The 21131-nt window shown below is 40.0% G+C and overlaps 1 protein-coding gene across 3 annotated transcripts; it reads right to left on the bottom strand.

Annotated features, from left to right (window-relative positions):
• Positions 1-915: 915 nt before the first annotated feature.
• Positions 916-18935, bottom strand: syk (spleen tyrosine kinase). 3 transcript variants are annotated; one of them, XM_056433263.1, is made up of 14 exons: positions 18848-18935; positions 11592-12050; positions 9202-9362; positions 7153-7291; positions 5620-5701; positions 5482-5537; positions 4886-4948; positions 3122-3200; positions 2814-2973; positions 2415-2624; positions 2125-2314; positions 1860-2000; positions 1301-1413; positions 916-1224 (listed from the first exon to the last, which is right to left on the bottom strand). In XM_056433263.1, exons 2-14 carry the CDS (start codon positions 11991-11993, stop codon positions 1152-1154), a joined length of 1869 nt encoding a protein of 622 aa, XP_056289238.1. In that variant the 5' UTR covers positions 11994-12050; positions 18848-18935; the 3' UTR covers positions 916-1151. The 3 variants fall into 3 exon arrangements, with proteins under 3 accessions (XP_056289238.1, XP_056289239.1, XP_056289240.1); XM_056433264.1 differs by lacking the exon at positions 18848-18935 and adding an exon at positions 14162-14179; XM_056433265.1 differs by lacking the exons at positions 916-1224; positions 1301-1413 and having other exon boundaries at positions 1908-2314.
• Positions 18936-21131: the final 2196 nt, after the last annotated feature.

The following is a 21131-nucleotide window of genomic DNA, read 5'->3' as shown; positions in this document are numbered from 1 at the left end:
TTTTGTCTTTAAAAAGAAGGGAACACTTTTAACCCTTGTGTTGCCTTCGGGTCATTTTGACCCGATTAAATATTTAACCCTCCCCCCGCCTTTGGGTCATTTTGACCCGATTCAATGTTTCACCCTCCTGTTACCTTTATATTTACTAACATATTTTACCCTTTGGGTTCAATTTGACGCCAGCAATTAAAACCTCCAGAAAATTATTAGAATTAATATTGTTTTCCAAGTTTAAGTGTGAGGCACTTTATGTTTGTTTGTTGACTACCGAAAGAACACCGACATTAAACATTGAATGGGGTCAAATTAACCCGAAGGCGGCAGGAGGGTGTAATATTGATTCGGGTCAAAATGACCCGAAGGCAACACAAGGGTTAAACGGTGAATTTAATTTATTTTGTAAAATGTATAAAATGCCCCCAGCCTCCAGAGGGTTAACGTGACATATGTGAATGTCAGTCAGTCACCAAGGCCACTGGTTCTGTTGCTGTTCAGTGTTAAAGATGACAGGACCAATGGGGTCTCAATATACTTCTTTTTTTTTTACTAATCTGATGTTTCACTGAAGAAACAATTTATCATCCACGATATTAAATACCTCACTGGCACTGTATATGTAGGAGCCTCTTTGAAAACACAGCTCTGTGTGAAGTTTTGTCTTTAAAAAGAATGAACTTTTAACTTTTAACTTTTAATTGCGATTAATTAATCGCAATTTCAAAATGTGCGATTAATTAGTTAATTTTTTTTAATCGATTGACAGCTCTAATATATACTATATTTATAATGTCGCACGCAACCGTATAATAAAGCAACAAGGTCCCCGAGGCAGCGCTGTATCCTCAATGTTTCAGGGTGTTCACTCCCCGATGAATCCGAGGTGTATTTTATGAACTGTAATGTCCACACAATGAGTCAGACTCGTATATTTATTGAAACTTTCGTATATTGTTTACATTCAGGCAGGAGCAAGAGAATAAATGGTAATAAAAATAAATGCAATTTGCATAATTACGATCAAAGTTTAAAAAGTAAATCTTCCAGTTGAAGTGAATATCTTTACATGGCGTTCATAATTCATAACCGCCTCCAGTCGACAGGAGTCAATGCAGGTGTTTTGGGGATTTGACCTCGTATCATTATGGGATGGATCACTGGGCGATGTCGTAGTAGTACTCTCGTAGTCTGGGCTCCACCACGTTGAATGCAGGCCGGTCCTCCGCCCTGGAACACACACGTGTTACGCAACACACACACACACCCGTGTCACGTGACCTGCGGTGGGCGTGCCGCTCCTCACGTGTACGTCCAGCAGGTCCTCATCAGCTCGTACATCTCCGGAGGGCAGCTGCCCGGGGCGTCCATGCGCCGCCCGCCTTCAATCATCTGCATCACGTCGTTTCCTTTCAAGCCCTGAGGACCAAGGGTCAGATTAGAGAAGGTCGCCCGCTTGACCTCTGGCCATAGAAATAATATAATATAATATATATAATATAATATACCTTGTATGGTTTCTGGCCGTATATAATATATATATATAATATAATATACCTTGTATGGTTTCTGGCCATATATAATATAATATAATATATATAATATAATATAAATATAATATAATATACCTTGTATGGTTTCTGGCCGTATATAATATAATATAATATATATATAATATAATATACCTTGTATGGTTTCTGGCCGTATATAATATAATATAATATACCTTGTATGGTTTCTGGCCGTATATAATATAATATAATATATATATAATATAATATACCTTGTATGGTTTCTGGCCGTATATAATATAATATAATATACCTTGTATGGTTTCTGGCCGTATATAATATAATATAATATACCTTGTATGGTTTCTGGCCGTAGGAGTACGCCTCCCACATCAGAACCCCGAAGCTCCACACGTCGCTCTTGGAGGAGAACTTTAGGTAGTTGATGCACTCAGGAGCGTACCACTTCACGGGCCACTTCCCATGACCTTTAGCCTGGAGGACACACACACACACACACACACACACGAGTGACATGAACATTCCTCCTTGGATGAGACTTCATCTGGAAGTCTCATCCACGTCCCTCCCTCTCAAGCCTGTGGGTCTCCATGGCAACCTTGTAGTAGCTGTGCTCCTCCGCGAGGGCCTTGGAGAGGCCGAAGTCGCTGATCTTGGCGTAGTGCTGCGTGACCAGCAGCACGTTGCGGGCCGCCAGGTCCCTGTGGACGAAGTGGTGCTCCTCCAGGTAGCGCATCCCGATGGACACCTGGTGGACCAGCTCCGTGATGTTCCTCACGCTGGTCTGTCTGCGGGGGAGGGGCCAAGCACACCGCTGTGGTCACTACGCCCCTGACCTCTGACCTCCGACCCCTGACCCTGACAGAACGACGGAGACCCGGTTCCTACTTGTTCTTCTGGAGGAACTTGTGCAGCGGGCCCAGCTCGGCCAGCTCCATCACCAGCATGAGGTTCTCCGCCTCGCAGATCCCGATCATCCTCACGATGTACGGGTTGTCCAGCTGCTGCATCACGCTGGCTTCCCGCAGCATCTCCTCGTGCACCGATTGGTTGTTGTCCTCGTTCTTCAGGATCTTGACTGCCACCTGCTTCTCGGTCCTAACACCCGGGGGGGGGGGGGGGGGGCGGCCTCATATGTATCGTTATGTACAAAAAGATATGAACATACTGATATGATGGAGTCAGCTCCACGATGAACACGAGGAGAGTCTAGGGAGGCATGTGAGGCCCCTCCCACTGTATGTGAGGCCCCTCCCTCTGTATGTGTGTCTGTCGGTCTGAACATACTTCCTCATCTTGTAGGTTCCCCTCATCACGGTACCGAAGTTCCCGGAGCCCAGTTCCCCGTCCTCCAGGAACAGCTGGCTGCGCTCCACCGTAGAACTCCTCAGCTCGTCCGGGTCGGCGTACGGACTCTCGTACACCTGCGTGTCCATCGGCATGGCGTCTGGTGGAGGAGCGGTGAGGGAGTCTCGTGAGGTATACGAGGTATATGAGGTATATGAGGTATACGAGGTATCGGGAAGTTAGCCAAGAGCATATATTTATATACAATACAAGTTGTGTTTTTCAGGTGTGTGTTTAGAATAATGTACCTTTGCTGGCTGCTTGGTTGTTGGGCACGCTGGTTTCATAAGAATTGAGATTATCTGAGGTGTGTCGAGATCCTCGGTTCTATTATCGGTTCATCAGAGAAGACAATGAGAACACAGAGAAACACACGAGCCATCGAGATATATATATATTTAGATGTAAATATATACAAATATGTATATATATATAAATACATATATATATTTAAATATATAAATACATATATATATATATATTTACAGTATATATAAACATAAATATATATTTCTATATATATATATAAATATTTATATATATATTTGTATATAAATATATATATATACAGTATATATAAACTTACATATATATAAAAATATATACAAATATATATATATATATATATATAAATACATATATATATAAACATAAATATGTATTTATATATATATATACATACATGGTGCACTGATGAAATGTAATCTGCAACGAGGGAATCAAGCAGGGTGCCGCAGTTTATATGGAACTTGTATTATAATGATATTAAATGTTTAGTCTCCATAAAGAAGGATTCTTACAAACAATAGAATTTGATGTGAAATTCTGAATTGATTAATTTAGGACTAAAGTGGAGAGCATTGTAGTTTCTGGTTTATGTTTCATTCATCAGTATCACTGTAATACGACGTGTCCATCGAATGGGGCGTTGTCTGTATCAGAGAATATAATGTGCATGGGGTTAACGTCGGCATGGGCATTCAAAGAAGAGGTGTGGAAGAACCCTGGGACCACATTAATAACCACATTATAACCACATTATAACCACATGATAGCAGCTTGACTTTGGAACAGGCAGTAGCTCCCACACCTCTGCTTATGAACACATAAGCATGTCGACATCCAGCAGCTCCTTTTGGATCTCTAGCGTCGGGAATAGGTTGTTACAAAAACATATTAAAAGATGAATTCGTTGTACATTTCTGCACAAGTTAGACATCCTAAAATCACAAAAACAAAGCAAGGCTCAAAGGTGTCAAAGAGAAGTCAGGGGAACCCCTCTTTTCAATTCACACGTCAAGACCCAAGAGATCATACAAGAAGTGAAATGAAGATGTTCCCATCAAACTAAACTAAAGATAGTGAGTATCGGGGAATAGGATTCTTTAAAAGGACACATTAGTGGGGGAACCTTTGGAGGAAGGCGGGGCTAGTGAGGAGGAAGCGGCACAAGGCTGACTGTGGTTCAGAGTGTAATGACAGAGAATGACCACTAGGTGGAGGTAGAGGGTAATCAGAAATAAAACAATTATTCAGACTGAACTGTGATCAGCTCAAAACTATCTGATCTGGGATCTAATATAATAATAATAATAATAATAATAACAACAACAATAATTAGTATAATTATTATAATTATATATTAATAATAATTATATATTATTCATAATAAAGTCATAATAATATTATTATTATTATATTATAATAATTATATAGTATTAGTAATAATTATATACTAATAATACTATTCTAATATTATAATAATATTATTATTATTATTATATAATAATAATATATATATAATACTTAATTATTGGAGACACCAACTCAGGTCTCATTTCTATTGATCAGAGGAATGGAGAGGGGCAATTAAAGAGGAAAAGAACCAATGAGAGCGAGGAGAATGTGATGTTAGTCAGTCAGTAGCCATCCACACTGAAGCAGCATCACACAAGGGGGCTGGAGGGAGGGGGGGGCTGTAACCAAGAGGCTCATGGGTAGTGTTAGTGCACCTTCTTTATACCAGGAATGGGAACAGTTCTGAGTTTGGAGAAAATTCCACCTGCTGCATTTTGCTAAAAAACCAAGATGTCAGAAAGGTTAACAGGGTGATATTATTATGATGATGATGTAATCTGGTCATGTTATGGTCATGTGATCATCACAGGACAAACAGCTTCAGGGTGAAAGGTTAGCTCTGAACACGATGTTACATCACAGCGTGCCGACTCACACAGGAAGCATCATCGTGTTCACGCGACTGTACGGCGACATTACAGTGTGATCACAGCTTTAAAAATATAAATACATGTTTACTCTTCTCCAGAATTAATTCCAGGAACAGTTTTATCTTCTATCTCAATAGAGATAAAGAAGAAAGAAGAAAACATCGTTAGTCTTCGTGAATCTTTTGGATAGCATAATGATATCTGAACACATGTCGCCTACAAGGAAACACTAAACTATAATCTGCATGAACAAATACCACGAAAGGGAAGTGAGAAGGTTTTTTGTTTCGATATGTGCCGTCTACATGCAAAGAGTTTCAATCCAACTATGAGATCCTTATTCATGAGAACAACCTGCTTATGAGACTCACACAACTCACCAAGGCCGACGTGATCCCGGGGGGGTCCCGTGGGAGCGGGGGCCGGCCAATCAGCCCTGAGAACACAGCCGGGCTCCAGTGTGAGTGGATTATGTTCAGACACGGTGAATTCATGATCGTGGCGGTGGGCGTTGTTACCGGTTTCTCCCTCGGGCCTCGAACACGGCTCCGTGAGCACCCGCAGCAGCCCGTCCGGCTTGTAGGAGTAGTGCTCCACCAGCTGGGGGCGCCGGGGAGTCAGACACATTCATATGTTAGACACACGAAGAATTTAACTTGGCGGCTGGTGTGGACATGAGACAGACCAACAAAACAACAACAATCAACAACAATCAACATAGTGCAAGAAAGTAAACGTTACATTTACAATATAAGATCAAACAAATCTGTTCATGAGGGTCATGGGGGAACCGGGCTCTGTTCATGAGGGTCATGGGGGAACCGGGCTCTGTTCATGAGGGTCATGGGGGAACCGGGCTCTGTTCATGAAGGTCATGGGGGAACCGGGCTCTGTTCCTGAGGGTCAGTGGGGGACCCGGGCTCTGTTCATGAGGGTCATGGGGGACCGGGCTCTGTTCATGAGGGTCATGGGGGAACCGGGCTCTGTTCATGAGGGTCATGGGGGAACCGGGCTCTGTTCATGAGGATCATGGGGGACCGGGCTCTGTTCATGAGGGTCATGGGGGAACCGGGCTCTGTTCATGAGGGTCATGGGGGAACCGGGCTCTGTTCATGAGGGTCATGGGGGACCCGGGCTCTGTTCATGAGGGTCATGGGGGACCGGGCTCTGTTCATGAGGGTCATGGGGACCGGGCTCTGTTCATGAGGGTCATGGGGGACCCGGGCTCTGTTCATGAGGGTCATGGGGGACCGGGCTCTGTTCATGAGGGTCATGGGGGACCCGGGCTCTGTTCATGAGGGTCATGGGGGACCCGGGCTCTGTTCATGAGGGTCATGGGGGAACCGGGCTCTGTTCATGAGGATCATGGGGGAACCGGGCTCTGTTCATGAGGGTCATGGGGGAACCGGGCTCTGTTCATGAGGGTCATGGGGGACCCGGGCTCTGTTCATGAGGGTCATGGGGGAACCGGGCTCTGTTCATGAGGATCATGAGGGAACCGGGCTCTGTTCATGAGGGTCAGTGGGGGACCCGGGCTCTGTTCATGAGGATCATGGGGGAACCAGGCTCTGTTCATGAGGGTCATGGGGGACCCGGGCTCTGTTCATGAGGGTCATGGGGGAACCGGGCTCTGTTCATGAGGGTCATGGGGGACCCGGGCTCTGTTCATGAGGGTCAGTGGGGGAACCGGGCTCTGTTCATGAGGGTCATGGGGGACCCGGGCTCTGTTCATGAGGGTCATGGGGGAACCAGGCTCTGTTCATGAGGGTCATGGGGGAACCGGGCTCTGTTCATGAGGATCATGGGGGAACCGGGCTCTGTTCATGAGGGTCATGGGGGACCCGGGCTCTGTAGAACTGTTCCTTTAAGAACCTGCAGAGGGTTTTCATCTAATCACACGATATACATGAAGTGATTTATAAAGATGAGGATAATAACGATGAGACAGCGGAGTTGGTCTTGCTCCACCAGATATTCTACATCCTCCATGTGGAGAAAGTCTGAACCACAACATAACGACCTCATCTTTAGAGGTGTGTGTGTGTGTTTACCTGCCACAAGGTGTCAAACTTCTTCCCGTCCGGGATGGAGAGCTTCCCCGAGCCGTCCCGGTCCACCCGGTAGTGCATCACCTGACGCTCATGAAGTAAACACAGAGCGTAGGACCCACCGGAGTCCCTCTGACGGATCCTGAAGAACAGGGGGAGGAGGAGGAGGGGGGGGGGGGAGAAATTCATAGTACCATTATTGTACTTCCTTCATACATGTGAATTATGTGTTTTATTATTTTAGTAATAATGTATTCATATTATAATAATATTATATTAATTAAAATAATATATTTATAATATTATAATAATTATATTATTATAATAATATCATTATTATTATTATATTCATAATAATATTATAATTTAATAATAATATTATAATAATGATATTATTATTATAATATTATATTTATATTATTATTATAATAATAATATGATATTAATATTATTATTATATTCATAATTTCATTTCTTTAATATGATTTGTTTATATATAAACAACATTAACATGTATATATATAGTTATAAGCTTCATAATGCTCCTATAGAGCACCGTGACACATTGTTTTTAAAACACATATTAACACATAGTTTCTATTTTACATAATTTCAATTTTTGTGAACTCAATTCTGATGTCAAACGAGAGAAAACGCTAAAAATAATTGAGAGATAACAATGAAGCCAGAGCCGTAACCTGGCAGGTAACACTTGTTGAAATGCTTTGAGGCTCATCACGTGAACTTTACGTTTCAGAGGAAACACAAAGTCTCTCTCTGTGAAGTCAGAAGAGTCTCATTCGGCCGGCTGCCGCTCTTCCTCGTTTGGCTACTTCAGGAAGTCCTTTTGCAAACTGCCAGTGCGGAAACCACAGAGTGTGTGTGCGTGTGTGTGTGTGTGTGTTTCTTCAGCCGAGACCACTGTGTCTCAACCGACATGTCAGCTGCCAGACGCCCGACACTCGCTTTGTTCAACAAGCAGAATGCATGTCATCATCTCGTATAACATTCATGTATTCATTCATGTGATAGGATGTTCAGCCTTGTTGTCGTGGTTGGTTCCGGTAGTTGGGTTCTCCGGTGCTGTATGTCTGACCCTCCCCTGGACTCCGGTGAGTCACCGAGTGGTGTTCAGGTCGTCTTCGTGTCAGAGACAGATTATTGCTGATCGTATCAAACTGAACCCAACGACTTCACTTCTCAGAAGCTTATGTGAAAAAAAACGGCAGAAGTTGAAACAGTGTAGTTAAACAATAAAGTCCGCGAATAAGAATTAATTCACAACAAGATAAATGTAAACTAAGAGAAAAATGTGTCAAAATGTATCAAAATATGTCAATGTATAAAAATGTGTCAAAATGTATCAAAATATGTCAAAATGTATAAAAATGTGTCATGTATCAAAATATGTCAAAATGTATCAAAATATGCCCAAATTTATTAAAATGTGTCAAAATATGTCAAAGTGTATCAGAATTCAACAGGAATGCAACCAAACAATGAGAGCTGGGTGATTGCGTCACACAACACAACACGCCGTGTTCATCACGTCTGCGATTGGTTTAGGATCTATTTGGTTTTATTCCTCACCGACCAATCAGAATCCCTCCTGCCAACGTCTCGTGTCTTTCTGAGTCGACGTTGAGATGTTTCAGAACAAGTCCAATAAATAAACGTGTTTCTGTTCAGTTGATCTCCTTCACCCCATTCCTGTAGTTTGGCTTTCATGAAGAAACGTTACTCTCTTGATTCTTGTTGTTATGACTTTCACTTTGGATAAATGACATGACATGTCATGTAATGAAATGTAATGACACGTGATGTCATGTAATGACATCTAATGACATGTAATGACATGTTATGTAATGTCATGTAATGACATGTTATGTAATGACATGTGTTGTCATGTATTGTGTGAATGGAGGCGTTCAGGATATTGTGCAACATTTCCCCCAGTGGTGAGATACATTCTGATGGATGTGACCCCTTTGACACCTTTGACACCATTTCCTACAAACAGAAGCTCTCCAGAGACGCTCGTGAAACACTCACAGGAACTTCCCGTTGGTGCGCGGGCCGCTCAGGAGGCGGGGCTCCGAGTCCTCCCTGGTGATGGACCCGTGGAACCACGGCATCTGTTCGTGAGCCGTGGTGGAAATGAGCTTCTCCAGCTTAGGCCTCTGGCTGATGATGGCCTGCTCCAGAGCGGCACCCTGCACACACACACACACACACACACTAACGCACATTATTCACAGTGACTTTACTAAAAAAGGAGTGAGATCGGTCAAAAAACAGAACGATTAAAAACTATATCCAGAATGTTGTAAACCTCTATGTTCACATTGAAGATATTCTAAACCAGATCTAAAGAGAGAAACCCACTAGAGAGCTTGTAGTACCATATTACCCCACTAGAGAGCTTGTAGTACCATATTACTCCACTAGAGAGCTTGTAGTACCATATTACCCCACTAGAGAGCTTGTAGTACCATATTACCCCACTAGAGAGCTTGTAGTACCATGTTACCCACTAGAGAGCTTGTAGTACCATATTACCCCACTAGAGAGCTTGTAGTACCATATCACCCCACTAGAGGGCTTGTAGTACCATATTACCCACTAGAGAGCTTGTAGTACCATGTTACCCCACTAGAGAGCTTGTAGTACCATATTACCCACTAGAGAGCTTGTAGTACCATGTTACCCCACTAGAGAGCTTGTAGTACCATATTACCCCACTAGAGGGCTTGTAGTAACATATTACCCCTCTAGAGAGCTTGTAGTACCATATTACCCCACTAGAGAGCTTGTAGTACCATATTACCCCACTAGAGAGCTTGTAGTACCATGTTACTCCACTAGAGGGCTTGTAGTACCATATTACCCCACTAGAGGGCTTGTAGTACCATATTACCCACTAGAGAGCTTGTAGTACCATGTTACCCCACTAGAGAGCGTGTAGTACCATGTCACCCCACTAGAGGGCTTGTAGTACCATATTACCCCACTAGAGAGCTTGTAGTACCATATTACTCCACTAGAGGGCTTGTAGTACCATATCAACCCACTAGAGAGCTTGTAGTACCATATTACCCCACTAGAGAGCTTGTAGTACCATATCACCCCACTAGAGGGCTTGTAGTACCATATTACCCCACTAGAGAGCTTGTAGTACCATATTACTCCACTAGAGGGCTTGTAGTACCATATCACCCCACTAGAGAGCTTGTAGTACCATATTACTCCACTAGAGAGCTTGTAGTACCATATCACTCCACTAGAGGGCTTGTAGTACCATATCACTCCACTAGAGAGCTTGTAGTACCATATTACCCCACTAGAGAGCTTGTAGTAACATATTACCCAACTAGAGGGCTTGTAGTAACATATTACCCCTCTAGAGAGCTTGTAGTACCATATTACCCCACTAGAGAGCCTGTAGTACCATATTACCCCACTAGAGAGCTTGTAGTACCATGTTACCCCACTAGAGAGCTTGTAGTACCATGTTACCCCACTAGAGAGCCTGTAGTACCATATTACCCCACTAGAGAGCTTGTAGTACCATATTACCCCACTAGAGAGCTTGTAGTACCATGTTACCCCACTAGAGAGCTTGTAGTACCATATTACCCCACTAGAGAGCTTGTAGTACCATGTTACCCCACTAGAGAGCTTGTAGTACCATGTTACCCCACTAGAGAGCTTGTAGTACCATATTACCCCACTAGAGAGCTTGTAGTACCATGTTACCCCACTAGAGAGCTTGTAGTACCATATTACCCCACTAGAGAGCTTGTAGTACCATATTACCCCACTAGAGAGCTTGTAGTACCATGTTACCCCACTAGAGAGCTTGTAGTACCATATTACCCACTAGAGAGCTTGTAGTACCATGTTACTCCACTAGAGAGCTTGTAGTACCATATTACCCCACTAGAGAGCCTGTAGTACCATATTACCCCACTAGAGAGCTTGTAGTACCATATCACCCCACTAGAGAGCTTGTAGTACCATGTCCCCCCACTAGAGAGCCTGTAGTACCATATTACCCCACTAGAGAGCTTGTAGTACCATATTACCCCACTAGAGAGCCTGTAGTACCATATTACCCCACTAGAGAGCTTGTTGTACCATATTACCCCACTAGAGAGCTTGTAGTACCATGTCCCCCCACTAGAGAGCTTGTAGTACCATATTACCCCACTAGAGAGCTTGTAGTACCATATCACCCCACTAGAGAGCTCGTAGTACCATGTTACCCCACTAGAGAGCTTGTAGTACCATGTTACCCCACTAGAGAGCTTGTAGTACCATATTACCCCACTAGAGAGCTTGTAGTACCATATTACCCCACTAGAGAGCTTGTAGTACCATATTACCCCACTAGAGAGCTAATGGACCTGCCAGTCTATTTCCAGGTCACCGTGGACACTGACCATCAGGTTCCACGTCTGCGTCACATACTCCCGGATCAGTTTCTCCTTCAGGTCCTCGAAGGGCCCGATCTTGGGCTGCATGTTCTTGGGCCGGTTGCAGGGCTTCTTCAGCAAACACACCAGGCCGTCCATCTCCTGCGAGTGGTAGTCGATCACGCCCACGGGGGTCCTGTGGCTCTTCCCCCCGGCGATGGCATACGTGTCGTTGGGCTCCCTCTCGATGGTGTAGTGGTAGCAGTGGCCCGAATGCAACACGGACAGCGCGAAGCCGCCCAGGTAGTTCCGGCTTTGCCTGATCAGGTAGATGCCGTTTCCCACGTTGGCCTGGCGCAGGTAGTCCTCCGCCTCCTCCCGGGTGATGTTGCCGTAGAAGAAAGGCAGCGTGTTCACAGCGTCGGCCATGTTGTCGTGTGGACGGCGGTGACCTTAAGGAAGTCTTCTTGCAGAGGATCGTCAACCCTAAAAAACAAAAGTTCAGATTAATGTGTCTGTCATCACATCAATTCAATTCAATTCAGTTTATTTGTATAGCCCAATTTCACAAATTACAAATTTGTCTTGGAGTGCTTTACAATCTGTACACATAGACATCCCTGCCCCAAAACCTCACATCGGACCAGGAAAAACTCCCAAATAACCCTTCAGGGGGGAAAAAAGAGAAGAAACCTTCAGGAGAGCAACAGAGGAGGATCCCTCTCCAGGATGGACAGAACAATAGATGTAATGTGTACAGAAGGACAGATTTGCTTTGTGGATTACAGTTGTCAAGCTTCTAGTTTGGTATTTCGGTCGTTGCCATACCTCATTTTGTTTGTTTTGGAGCCAGAACTGACAAAAGGGGGAGGAGCTAAGTGCAACAGAACTCCGAACAGGACTAAAATGTTACAATGAACTTTAATGAACTGAAAACACACTGAAAGGCTAAAGTGAACCTGGTGGTCAGGAGAGAGAATGCAGCTTTAATACATGGAGCATAGACTTCTATACAACCAGAGGAGTCGCCCCCTGGTGGTCAGGAGAGAGAATGCAGCTTTAATACATGGAGCATAGACTTCTATACAACCAGAGGAGTCGCCCCCTGGTGGTCAGGAGAGAGAATGCAGCTTTGCTGCCTGGATGAGCCACACACACATAAACATATATTATATCAGAGTCTCACGTCATAAAACGGTTTCTCTTTCACGATGAGGTCAATCGCAAAAGACAAAATATGTTTCAAATGTTACAGTTAAATAACAAAAGACAAATTAAAGGCTGATTTGTTTTGCAGAACATTTTCTTTGTGAACGCCTTTTCCGTGAAAACTATGGAAAGTTAAAAATATAATAATTAAAGATTTAGATTATGAGCTTCACCACTAAAATACTTTATTTGTATATAATTATGTATTCACATATACAGGACTGTCTCAGAAAATTAGAATATTGTGATGAAGTTCTTTATTTTCTGTAATGCAATTAAAAAAACAAAAATGTCATGCATTCTGGATTCATTACAAATCAACTGAAATATTGCAAGCCTTTTATTCTTTTAATATTGCTGATTATGGCTTACAGCTTAAGAAAACTCAAATATCCTATCTCTAAATATTAGAATATCATGAAAAAGTATACTAGTAGGGTATTAAACAAATCACTTGAATTGTCTAATTAACTCGAAACACCTGCAAGGGTTTCCTGAGCCTTGACAAACACTCAGCTGTTATAAATCTTTTTTTTTACTTGGTCTGAGGAAATATTAAAATTTTATGAGATAGGATTTTAGAGTTTTCTTAAGCTGTAAGCCATAATCAGCAATATTAAAAGAATAAAAGGCTTGCAATATTTCAGTTGATTTGTAATGAATCCAGAATGCATGACATTTTTGTTTTTTTAATTGCATTACAGAAAATAAAGAACTTTATCACAATATTCTAATTTTCTGAGACAGTCCTGTATATGTCTCACTCCATAGCTACAGTATGTGAACAGTGGAGTTCTCTCTTAATAATGTATGAATAATAATAATGTATAAGATGTAAGTATTAACCCTAACAAGGAAAAGTTTATACAAACTTTCAAGAATAAAATATTGTGCAAAACAGCCATTATAATCACATTTAACGTGCATATTGTTTAAATGAGAATGAACAGAGGACATGATGAAATGTGTTTGCTGCATCTGGGTGTCACTAAATGATTTAGTGATTATATAAATTAGGTAAACATTTAATCTATTTATTATATTTATAGCATAATTCATTGTTTCCAATTCTAAACCGTCAAAACTGAAAAATCTCTGGCTTATGATATGATTAATAAGTAATTCTTCTCCACACTCTTTGGGGAATAATTCACTTTTAATCCTTTCAGAGTTGAAATAAAAACCATCTGATAAATTTAGAGGGAAACTGCTCATGAGTTAATTTTGCCCTCTTTCATATATCTCACAAGCTTCTCGTGCATTTGCATTTCAACAACGCGGCTGAAACACAGTGGAGATAAACGAACAATAAGTCCGTCTGCAGCGCCGTGACTCAGGAAGCTCAGGAAGGAAACGGGTCTCAAGTAGAGTAATCTATTACTTCCTACCACAGCTGGACACGCGGCCCCCACCGGCTACGAGTCGTCGACCGAGCGCCAACACATCCACTCACTCTGAAGAGAGACGAGGAGTTCACGTGTGAACCTGTAGAAACAAGAGTCCAGAAACACGGAGACTGAACTCACTGCGTTTGGGGAAGTAGCTCCAGAGCGCCGGTCTGAGTCCGTTAGCGACGCATCCCCTGGAGGAGCAGCCACACGGAGACACGGAGCCGGCTGCTCGGGCGGCCTGAGGCCCGTTATATTAAACTATTGTTTCTCAACTGGACACATTATTTATAACTAACATGCTACATACGTGTGGGAATTCTGGTTTGTATGTTTTATCCCCCTTCAATTAACAATCCAAGAGCCAATCGTCATCCACGGGCACTAGGACCTGGGGGAGGCTGCATGCTGGCTTTCTAAATACATGATAACTATCGAAAGCTCTCTTTATCTCAGTGGAGTCCAAATGAGCATAAAATATCACTGTGGCCCTGAAGTTCTGTCTCTTGTGTTATTATACTGTGTACTTGTACATGATGACAGCCTGTGTACTTGTATATGATGACAGCCTGTGTACACTCAAAAAAATGATTCAAGCCCTTCTTAGAGGTGACACATTTAAATATTGTTTGATACATTTAAATAAATCAATTACAAAACGAAGATATTTATTTTGAATGGGTGTAACACAAAATGTATGAATTCTTTCATTTATTAGATTTATTTAGGTTAGATGGTGTGCATATCAACTCAAAATAAATGTGTTTCATTGAGGACTACTCTTTGCGCATGCGCCAGCTGAAAATCAGTTGTTTACAAGGTGAAGACACTTTCAGGGCTGCATGGTGGTGTAGTGGCTAGCACCGTCGCCTCAAAGCCAGAGGTCTGTGGGTTCAATTCCCAGTCGGGGCTTTCCTTCTGTGTGGAGTTTGCATATTTTCTTAGTTAGTTAGTTAGTTTATATTTTGAGTTGGACAAACATAAATTAATTTAATTTAATGAATATCGTTATTTTAGATGTATTTGATACAAATGAGTTGGACTAACTTAATTACATTGTATTGCACTGATGTGCTAAATTTGAGTTGGAGTTGCATATAATTATTGGATGGAAAACCTGCCAACAATTTAATTGAGTTCATCCAATGAGTCATTTCTTTGAGTGTACTTGTACATGATGACAGCCTGTGTACTTGTACATGATGACAGCCTGTGTACTTGTACTCTGAGGGTACTTCCTCCTTTCAACGACTTCCTGGACTATTTTCTTCTTTTACTTCCTTTTTTTCTGAACCCTGACAACACTTCATGAGCCAGAGGAAATTAATGCACATAAAAAATTACTTAAAGATCATTTATCCGTGTTTAAAGTGTTTTATTGTGTTTTATTTGTGTTTTATTCTGATGAACTTCACTGTTGACCAACAGCTTGACAACAAGTGACTCTGCTGAGAGATGTGGAAGAGCTGGTGATCGGACCCAAGCTTATAAAAACTATATATATATATATATATTTATATATTTATATATATATATATATATATATATATATATATTAAGAACTATAGTTCATATATTTACATTTGTTCCTGTTTCATTATACTATGTATATTAGTTTTGGCATCAGTAATTGTATTAATGATTCATTTAGACTGCATTTTTTATCTTACTGGGCAACACACACACACACACACACACACACACTCACACTCACACTCACACACACACACTCACACACACACTCACACACACACTCACACACACACTCACACACACACACTGTATTCACTTCATATTTATATTGCCGTCTTCGGGCTGTTCCACTTGTGTAATTAAACATTAAAGCGTTACAACTCTCAGTTATCGCTCCATAAATTAAGCAATTTATCATATTATTAAACAGATTAACATTTAAATGCTGAAACAAAAAATATTTGTGTTAAAACAGTGTGAAATAATAATAAAGTGGAATTACTTCATCAAAATCAACTCAGTCACCCCAAAGTTGAAGATGAAATTATTTTGTTTTCTATTTGTTGTCAACTTGCTTTTTACTTAATTTGGATTTTAAATGATGGAAATAACAGGAAATAACTTTGTAATAACAGTCTCTTAATTATATAGTCAATTAATATATTATATACCATTTAAAAACAATCCCCAACACAACAGCTGAGACTTTGTTTTGTCTCGCTTTTTACCTGACTTCATAAACACAAACCTCCTCGTTTTAGGGTTTTATTCAAATCTCTGAAACTATATTTCAGGCGCGTGATGATGTCAAAGAGTCGAAGCCAAATGGAGAGCAGCAGGCGGGAGGTTGAGCAACGCCGTGACATTTAGGGGGGTGGGGGGGGGGGGGGCTCGCCATCGGAAGTCTACGTTACACGCCGTGGTCTTTGTTCTGAGGCTGTTAGAAAAAAAGGAGAAGAGAGTTTTCACTTCCTGAGACCTGAAGACGACACGGGGCTCAATTAAAGAAGAATAATAAGTATTGAACAAACTTTACAATTAAAGAAGAATAAACTTATGAACTTCAGAACTACGTTGAGTTTAAATATGATGACGCGTCACACGCGGTCCTGCTCACCCGGACCACTTCCTCTTTGTAGAAGTTCATCAGTTTTTGAGTTAATCCAAAACTTCGACACCATTAAAATATCTGGACCACTGACTCTGTTGATTCCTGTGGCTCCGCCCCCTAGTGGAGCAACACAACGTTCTCAACCAATAGGAACGCTGTTTACCAATCCATCTGGGCCCCGCCCCTCGTACGCGGCTAACGTAGTCAGCCGAATCATTTTCGGGATGAGATTACATCAGTCAGGCTTTTCGGGTTTCCATGAAGCAAGTTTTGATAAAATCACCATAGCAACAAACCAAAAATACCAAACATGTGAACCAGGCTAACTTCAGTTAGCTGGATAAACTGGCCATGATGAAGATAGCCTGACTTCAATCACGGGTTCATTTAATCTGGCTAACGGGCGTTTGATAGTTGAACCACGTAGGAGTAGCGAGCTGCTCGTGATGGATAACCACGACTGGTATTTTATTTATTTAAATATAATCAGAGGTTTAAATGAAAGTTAACCCGACATGCTTCAGCTTGGGAGGACGAGCAGAAGAAGAAACCTTATTTAATAATCGCTGAGCGTATGAATCTGATGTGTATATCTTGAACATATAACGGCCTCACTGGGTCTTCTGATGCCATATCTCGTGTTGTCTCTATTATTGTGTCCATAGTGCTTTGGGTTAACAGCCGTGAGCTCGGCAGAGCAGCAGCTTACGCAAAGGGAATACAAGTGAGCCGAGTTCAGTGAAGCTCTATCCGTCTGTTCCAGTTCTCTTCCTGTTCCCTCAGCTTCCTGTTTTCTAGTGTGACTTCAAGGTTTGAACAAATAAATATGAGAGAAACGATTTTCACGTAGAACACTCAGACGAATGAAGTTCATTTGCGGTTTGCATTATGATGTCATACATGCTTATATTCATTGAACTCAATGCACTTTACATACATATACAGTATGTACACACATATTACATTTTTTTAAATGTTATTTTTATTTATATATATATATATATACATATAAATATATATGTATAAATATGTATATGTATTTATAAATATATATTTATATATAAATAAATAGAATTCATATAAATGTATGTATGTGTATATATATCCATATATATATACAGTATATGTATAAATATATTTTTATTTTATATATATATATACACGTGTATATATACATGTATATCTAAATATATAGATATACATGTATATATAAATATAACCATATATACACATATACAGGACTGTCTCAGAAAATTAGAATATTGTGATGAAGTTCTTTATTTTCTGTAATGCAATTTAAAAAACAAAAATGTCATGCATTCTGGATTCATTACAAATCAACTGAAATATTGCAAGCCTTTTATTCTGATTTATTGCTGATTATAGCTTACAGCTTAAGAAAACTCAAATATCCTAAATCTAAATATTAGAATATCATGAAAAAGTATACTAGTAGGGTATTAAACAAATCACTTGAATTGTCTAATTAACTCGAAACACCTGCAAGGGTTTCCTGAGCCTTGACAAACACTCAGCTGTTATAAATCTTTTTTTTACTTGGTCTGGGGAAATATTAAAATTTTATGAGATAGGATTTTAGAGTTTTCTTAAACTGTAAGCCATAATCAGCAATATTAAAAAAAATAAAAGGCTTGCAATATTTCAGTTGATTTGTAATGAATCCAGAATGCATGACATTTTTGTTTTTTTAATTGCATTACAGAAAATAAAGAACTTTATCAAAATATTCTAATTTTCTGAGACAGTCCTGTATATGTATATAAATATATATATATACACATATATATATTTATATTTATATATATACACACACATGTTTATATACACATACATACATATATATATACTGTATATATACTGTATATCTCTGTATGGATAACCTCTCCCTCCCCAGGACGCGGATGTTTAGCTTCGCTCATTATTTCCGCCGCATTACCGCCGCCGGTTAATTCCTCCGCCGCATCAACCGGAGCCTCGGAGCTCGTGCCTCCCTCTCCATCTGCGCCGTTACCGTTAAATGCATTCCGATGTCTACCGGGAGCACGGTCGGTGCGAGGCTACGGGAGACATGCCGCACTCACCCTCCTGAGCTGCCGCGGGTCTACTTGCTGCAGCCGGTCGCTGTCATCCCGGAGCGTGCAGCCGACTCGAGGGTCTCGTGGCGGTTCAGCGGGCGCGTGCCATCGTCCCTCTGCTGGAGTGTTGACACTGAAACAGCGTGCGTGCGTGCGTGCACGTGCGCGCTTCCGTTCCATAGTTGCTGGGTCACTTCCTATTGGTCCATAACCGCGTACACGAGTATATGTGTTATTTATTATTTATTTATTATTATAAGCCCGGAAGTCGTTTAAATCAGGGAGTAAATAATATATAGAATAATAAAATGACGTCAGTAAGTCCCTGGGGGTTCAGGGTTTATGGGCTATATAATTATATTGGGACGCGGCCTTTTAATGATGCACGCTGAAACCATTCATTTTAAACTATTTAATTTAAAGTATTGTCAGCTTTTATTATTATTATTCTAATATATTTATCATTAATTTATTAAAATTATATATATATATAAGCTCAAAAAATATATATATATATATTATATGTATATAAAAAGCTGACAATACTTTAAATTAAATAATTTAAAATTGATGGTTTCAGCGAGCGTCATTTTATTTATATATATATAAATATAAAATAAAAGCTGACAATATATATATATATGGATGTATATGTGTATATATATATATATATATATAAGGTGGTAGGGGTATGATGACATTGAGACTTTTTAATGATGCTCTCTAAAACCATCCATTTTAAATGATTTATTTAAAGTATTGTCAGATTATATTATTATATATCTGTGTGTGATTATTCAATTATTTATTTATTATTATTATTAATATTTTAATTATAACTTGGTCAAAAAAGGTAAATGACTAATTAATTATGCTTTTACCAGCTATGACCAGCCGGTGGTGCTGCTGCTACACAAGCAGTTGATTGACCACACTTTGTAGTCTTTGAACACATCAAACTGACAATACATGCAGGACACGTTCAGGTTTCATTTAAATGAACATTCAGCAATAAATTACAGCTGATGTGTAACTTTATTTATTCAGGAAAAAAAAGTTACAAATATATATATATATATAACTTCTAGATCAGAGAAGAGGCAAAACCTCAGTCAACACTGAGCTAGTAGGAACAAACTTCTTTATGCAATATTATACTTATTGATCGCTCATATAAACCATCAACATCTGTTTTGGTCTAAATGTAGAGAATCATCTTTATTCTTAAAACAAAGAAGTGTGACAGTCCTGTTCTTCTTCTTCTTCTTCTTCTTCAAAAAGTACACTGAAGTTCACTTGATTGAAGTATACTTATTATACTCCTATTTTATATATAATAACAATGTATTTTGTATACTAATAATACATCATTATTGTGACAAAATATAAACTGAAATACTCATGAGTCTGGCTAGTATGTTGAGACACCATTAAGATATCTTAAGTATATTATTTAAACTAATGCCCTTTAAAGAATACAAAGAAATACAAAGAAATATACTTCAATTTTAAACAAAGTTGGAATACAGTGTATTTACATTTAATGATTAGTATAATACGTTAAGCACTCTACACATACAAGTAATTTGGATCTGTGATTTGGTGCATAACAGTAAAACATATAAATAATATGACATTGTTTAATAATTGAAAATATGAAAATGTACAATACAATATGGTAAACAAACAAACAAATAAGAGTACATTAAAACAAGAATATTATTAAATGGTCATGTTATTACATTCATGTACACTAATGCTTTAGTGTATTTATTATAGTACTAATTATATAAAGTTAGTATACTAACAAGTACAGTGTGACTACATGAACACATACACTTGTTTAGAAGTCTGAGTTTATTGTATCATAACTCTCTCCCACGTGTTTGTTAAATATTGTTTCCATTATGCAATAATAACCGTAACAGTTAGAGTACAATTGTATGATTACAACTATATAACTTAAAGTCTGTGGCCTCTCAAGCTAAAGACTTGGACTTGTCACGTGTTGCTAGTCCAAGTGAAGTCTCAAGTTAACTTACCACGATAATAATAATCCATTTAACTCCACTAGCTCCTCTCCGGTTCACCCATTAGAGCACAGTAGTCAAACACAAGGCCCGTGGGCCGAATCTGGCCCGCCGCATCCCTTTATGTGGCCCCTGGCGGCTTTAAAGACACGGGATCACCTTTTCTTAAAGAAATTGAACAAATATAGCCTGTGCTATTATTTTGAAGGTTGAAAATTGAATGGTTGTATGTTGTAATATTAGAGACATTTTCTCATGTA

Source organism: Pseudoliparis swirei, chromosome 15 (assembly GCF_029220125.1).
Source record: "Pseudoliparis swirei isolate HS2019 ecotype Mariana Trench chromosome 15, NWPU_hadal_v1, whole genome shotgun sequence".
In the NCBI taxonomy this organism is placed as follows: domain Eukaryota; kingdom Metazoa; phylum Chordata; class Actinopteri; order Perciformes; family Liparidae; genus Pseudoliparis; species Pseudoliparis swirei.
Note: the sequence above shows the minus strand (reverse complement) of the source record. Positions and strands in the feature narration are given on the sequence as shown.

Coding starts and splice junctions, on each gene's coding strand:
- syk (XM_056433263.1), bottom strand. CDS start 11,993: ATGGCCGACGCTGTGAACACGCTGCCTTTCTTCTACGGCAACATCACC. Junction 3,201..4,885: donor CCATTCCTGGTATAAAGAAG/GTGCACTAACAC, acceptor AACCGATAATAG/AACCGAGGATCTCGACACAC. Junction 2,625..2,813: donor GGAACCTACAAGATGAGGAA/GTATGTTCAGAC, acceptor CCCGGGTGTTAG/GACCGAGAAGCAGGTGGCAG.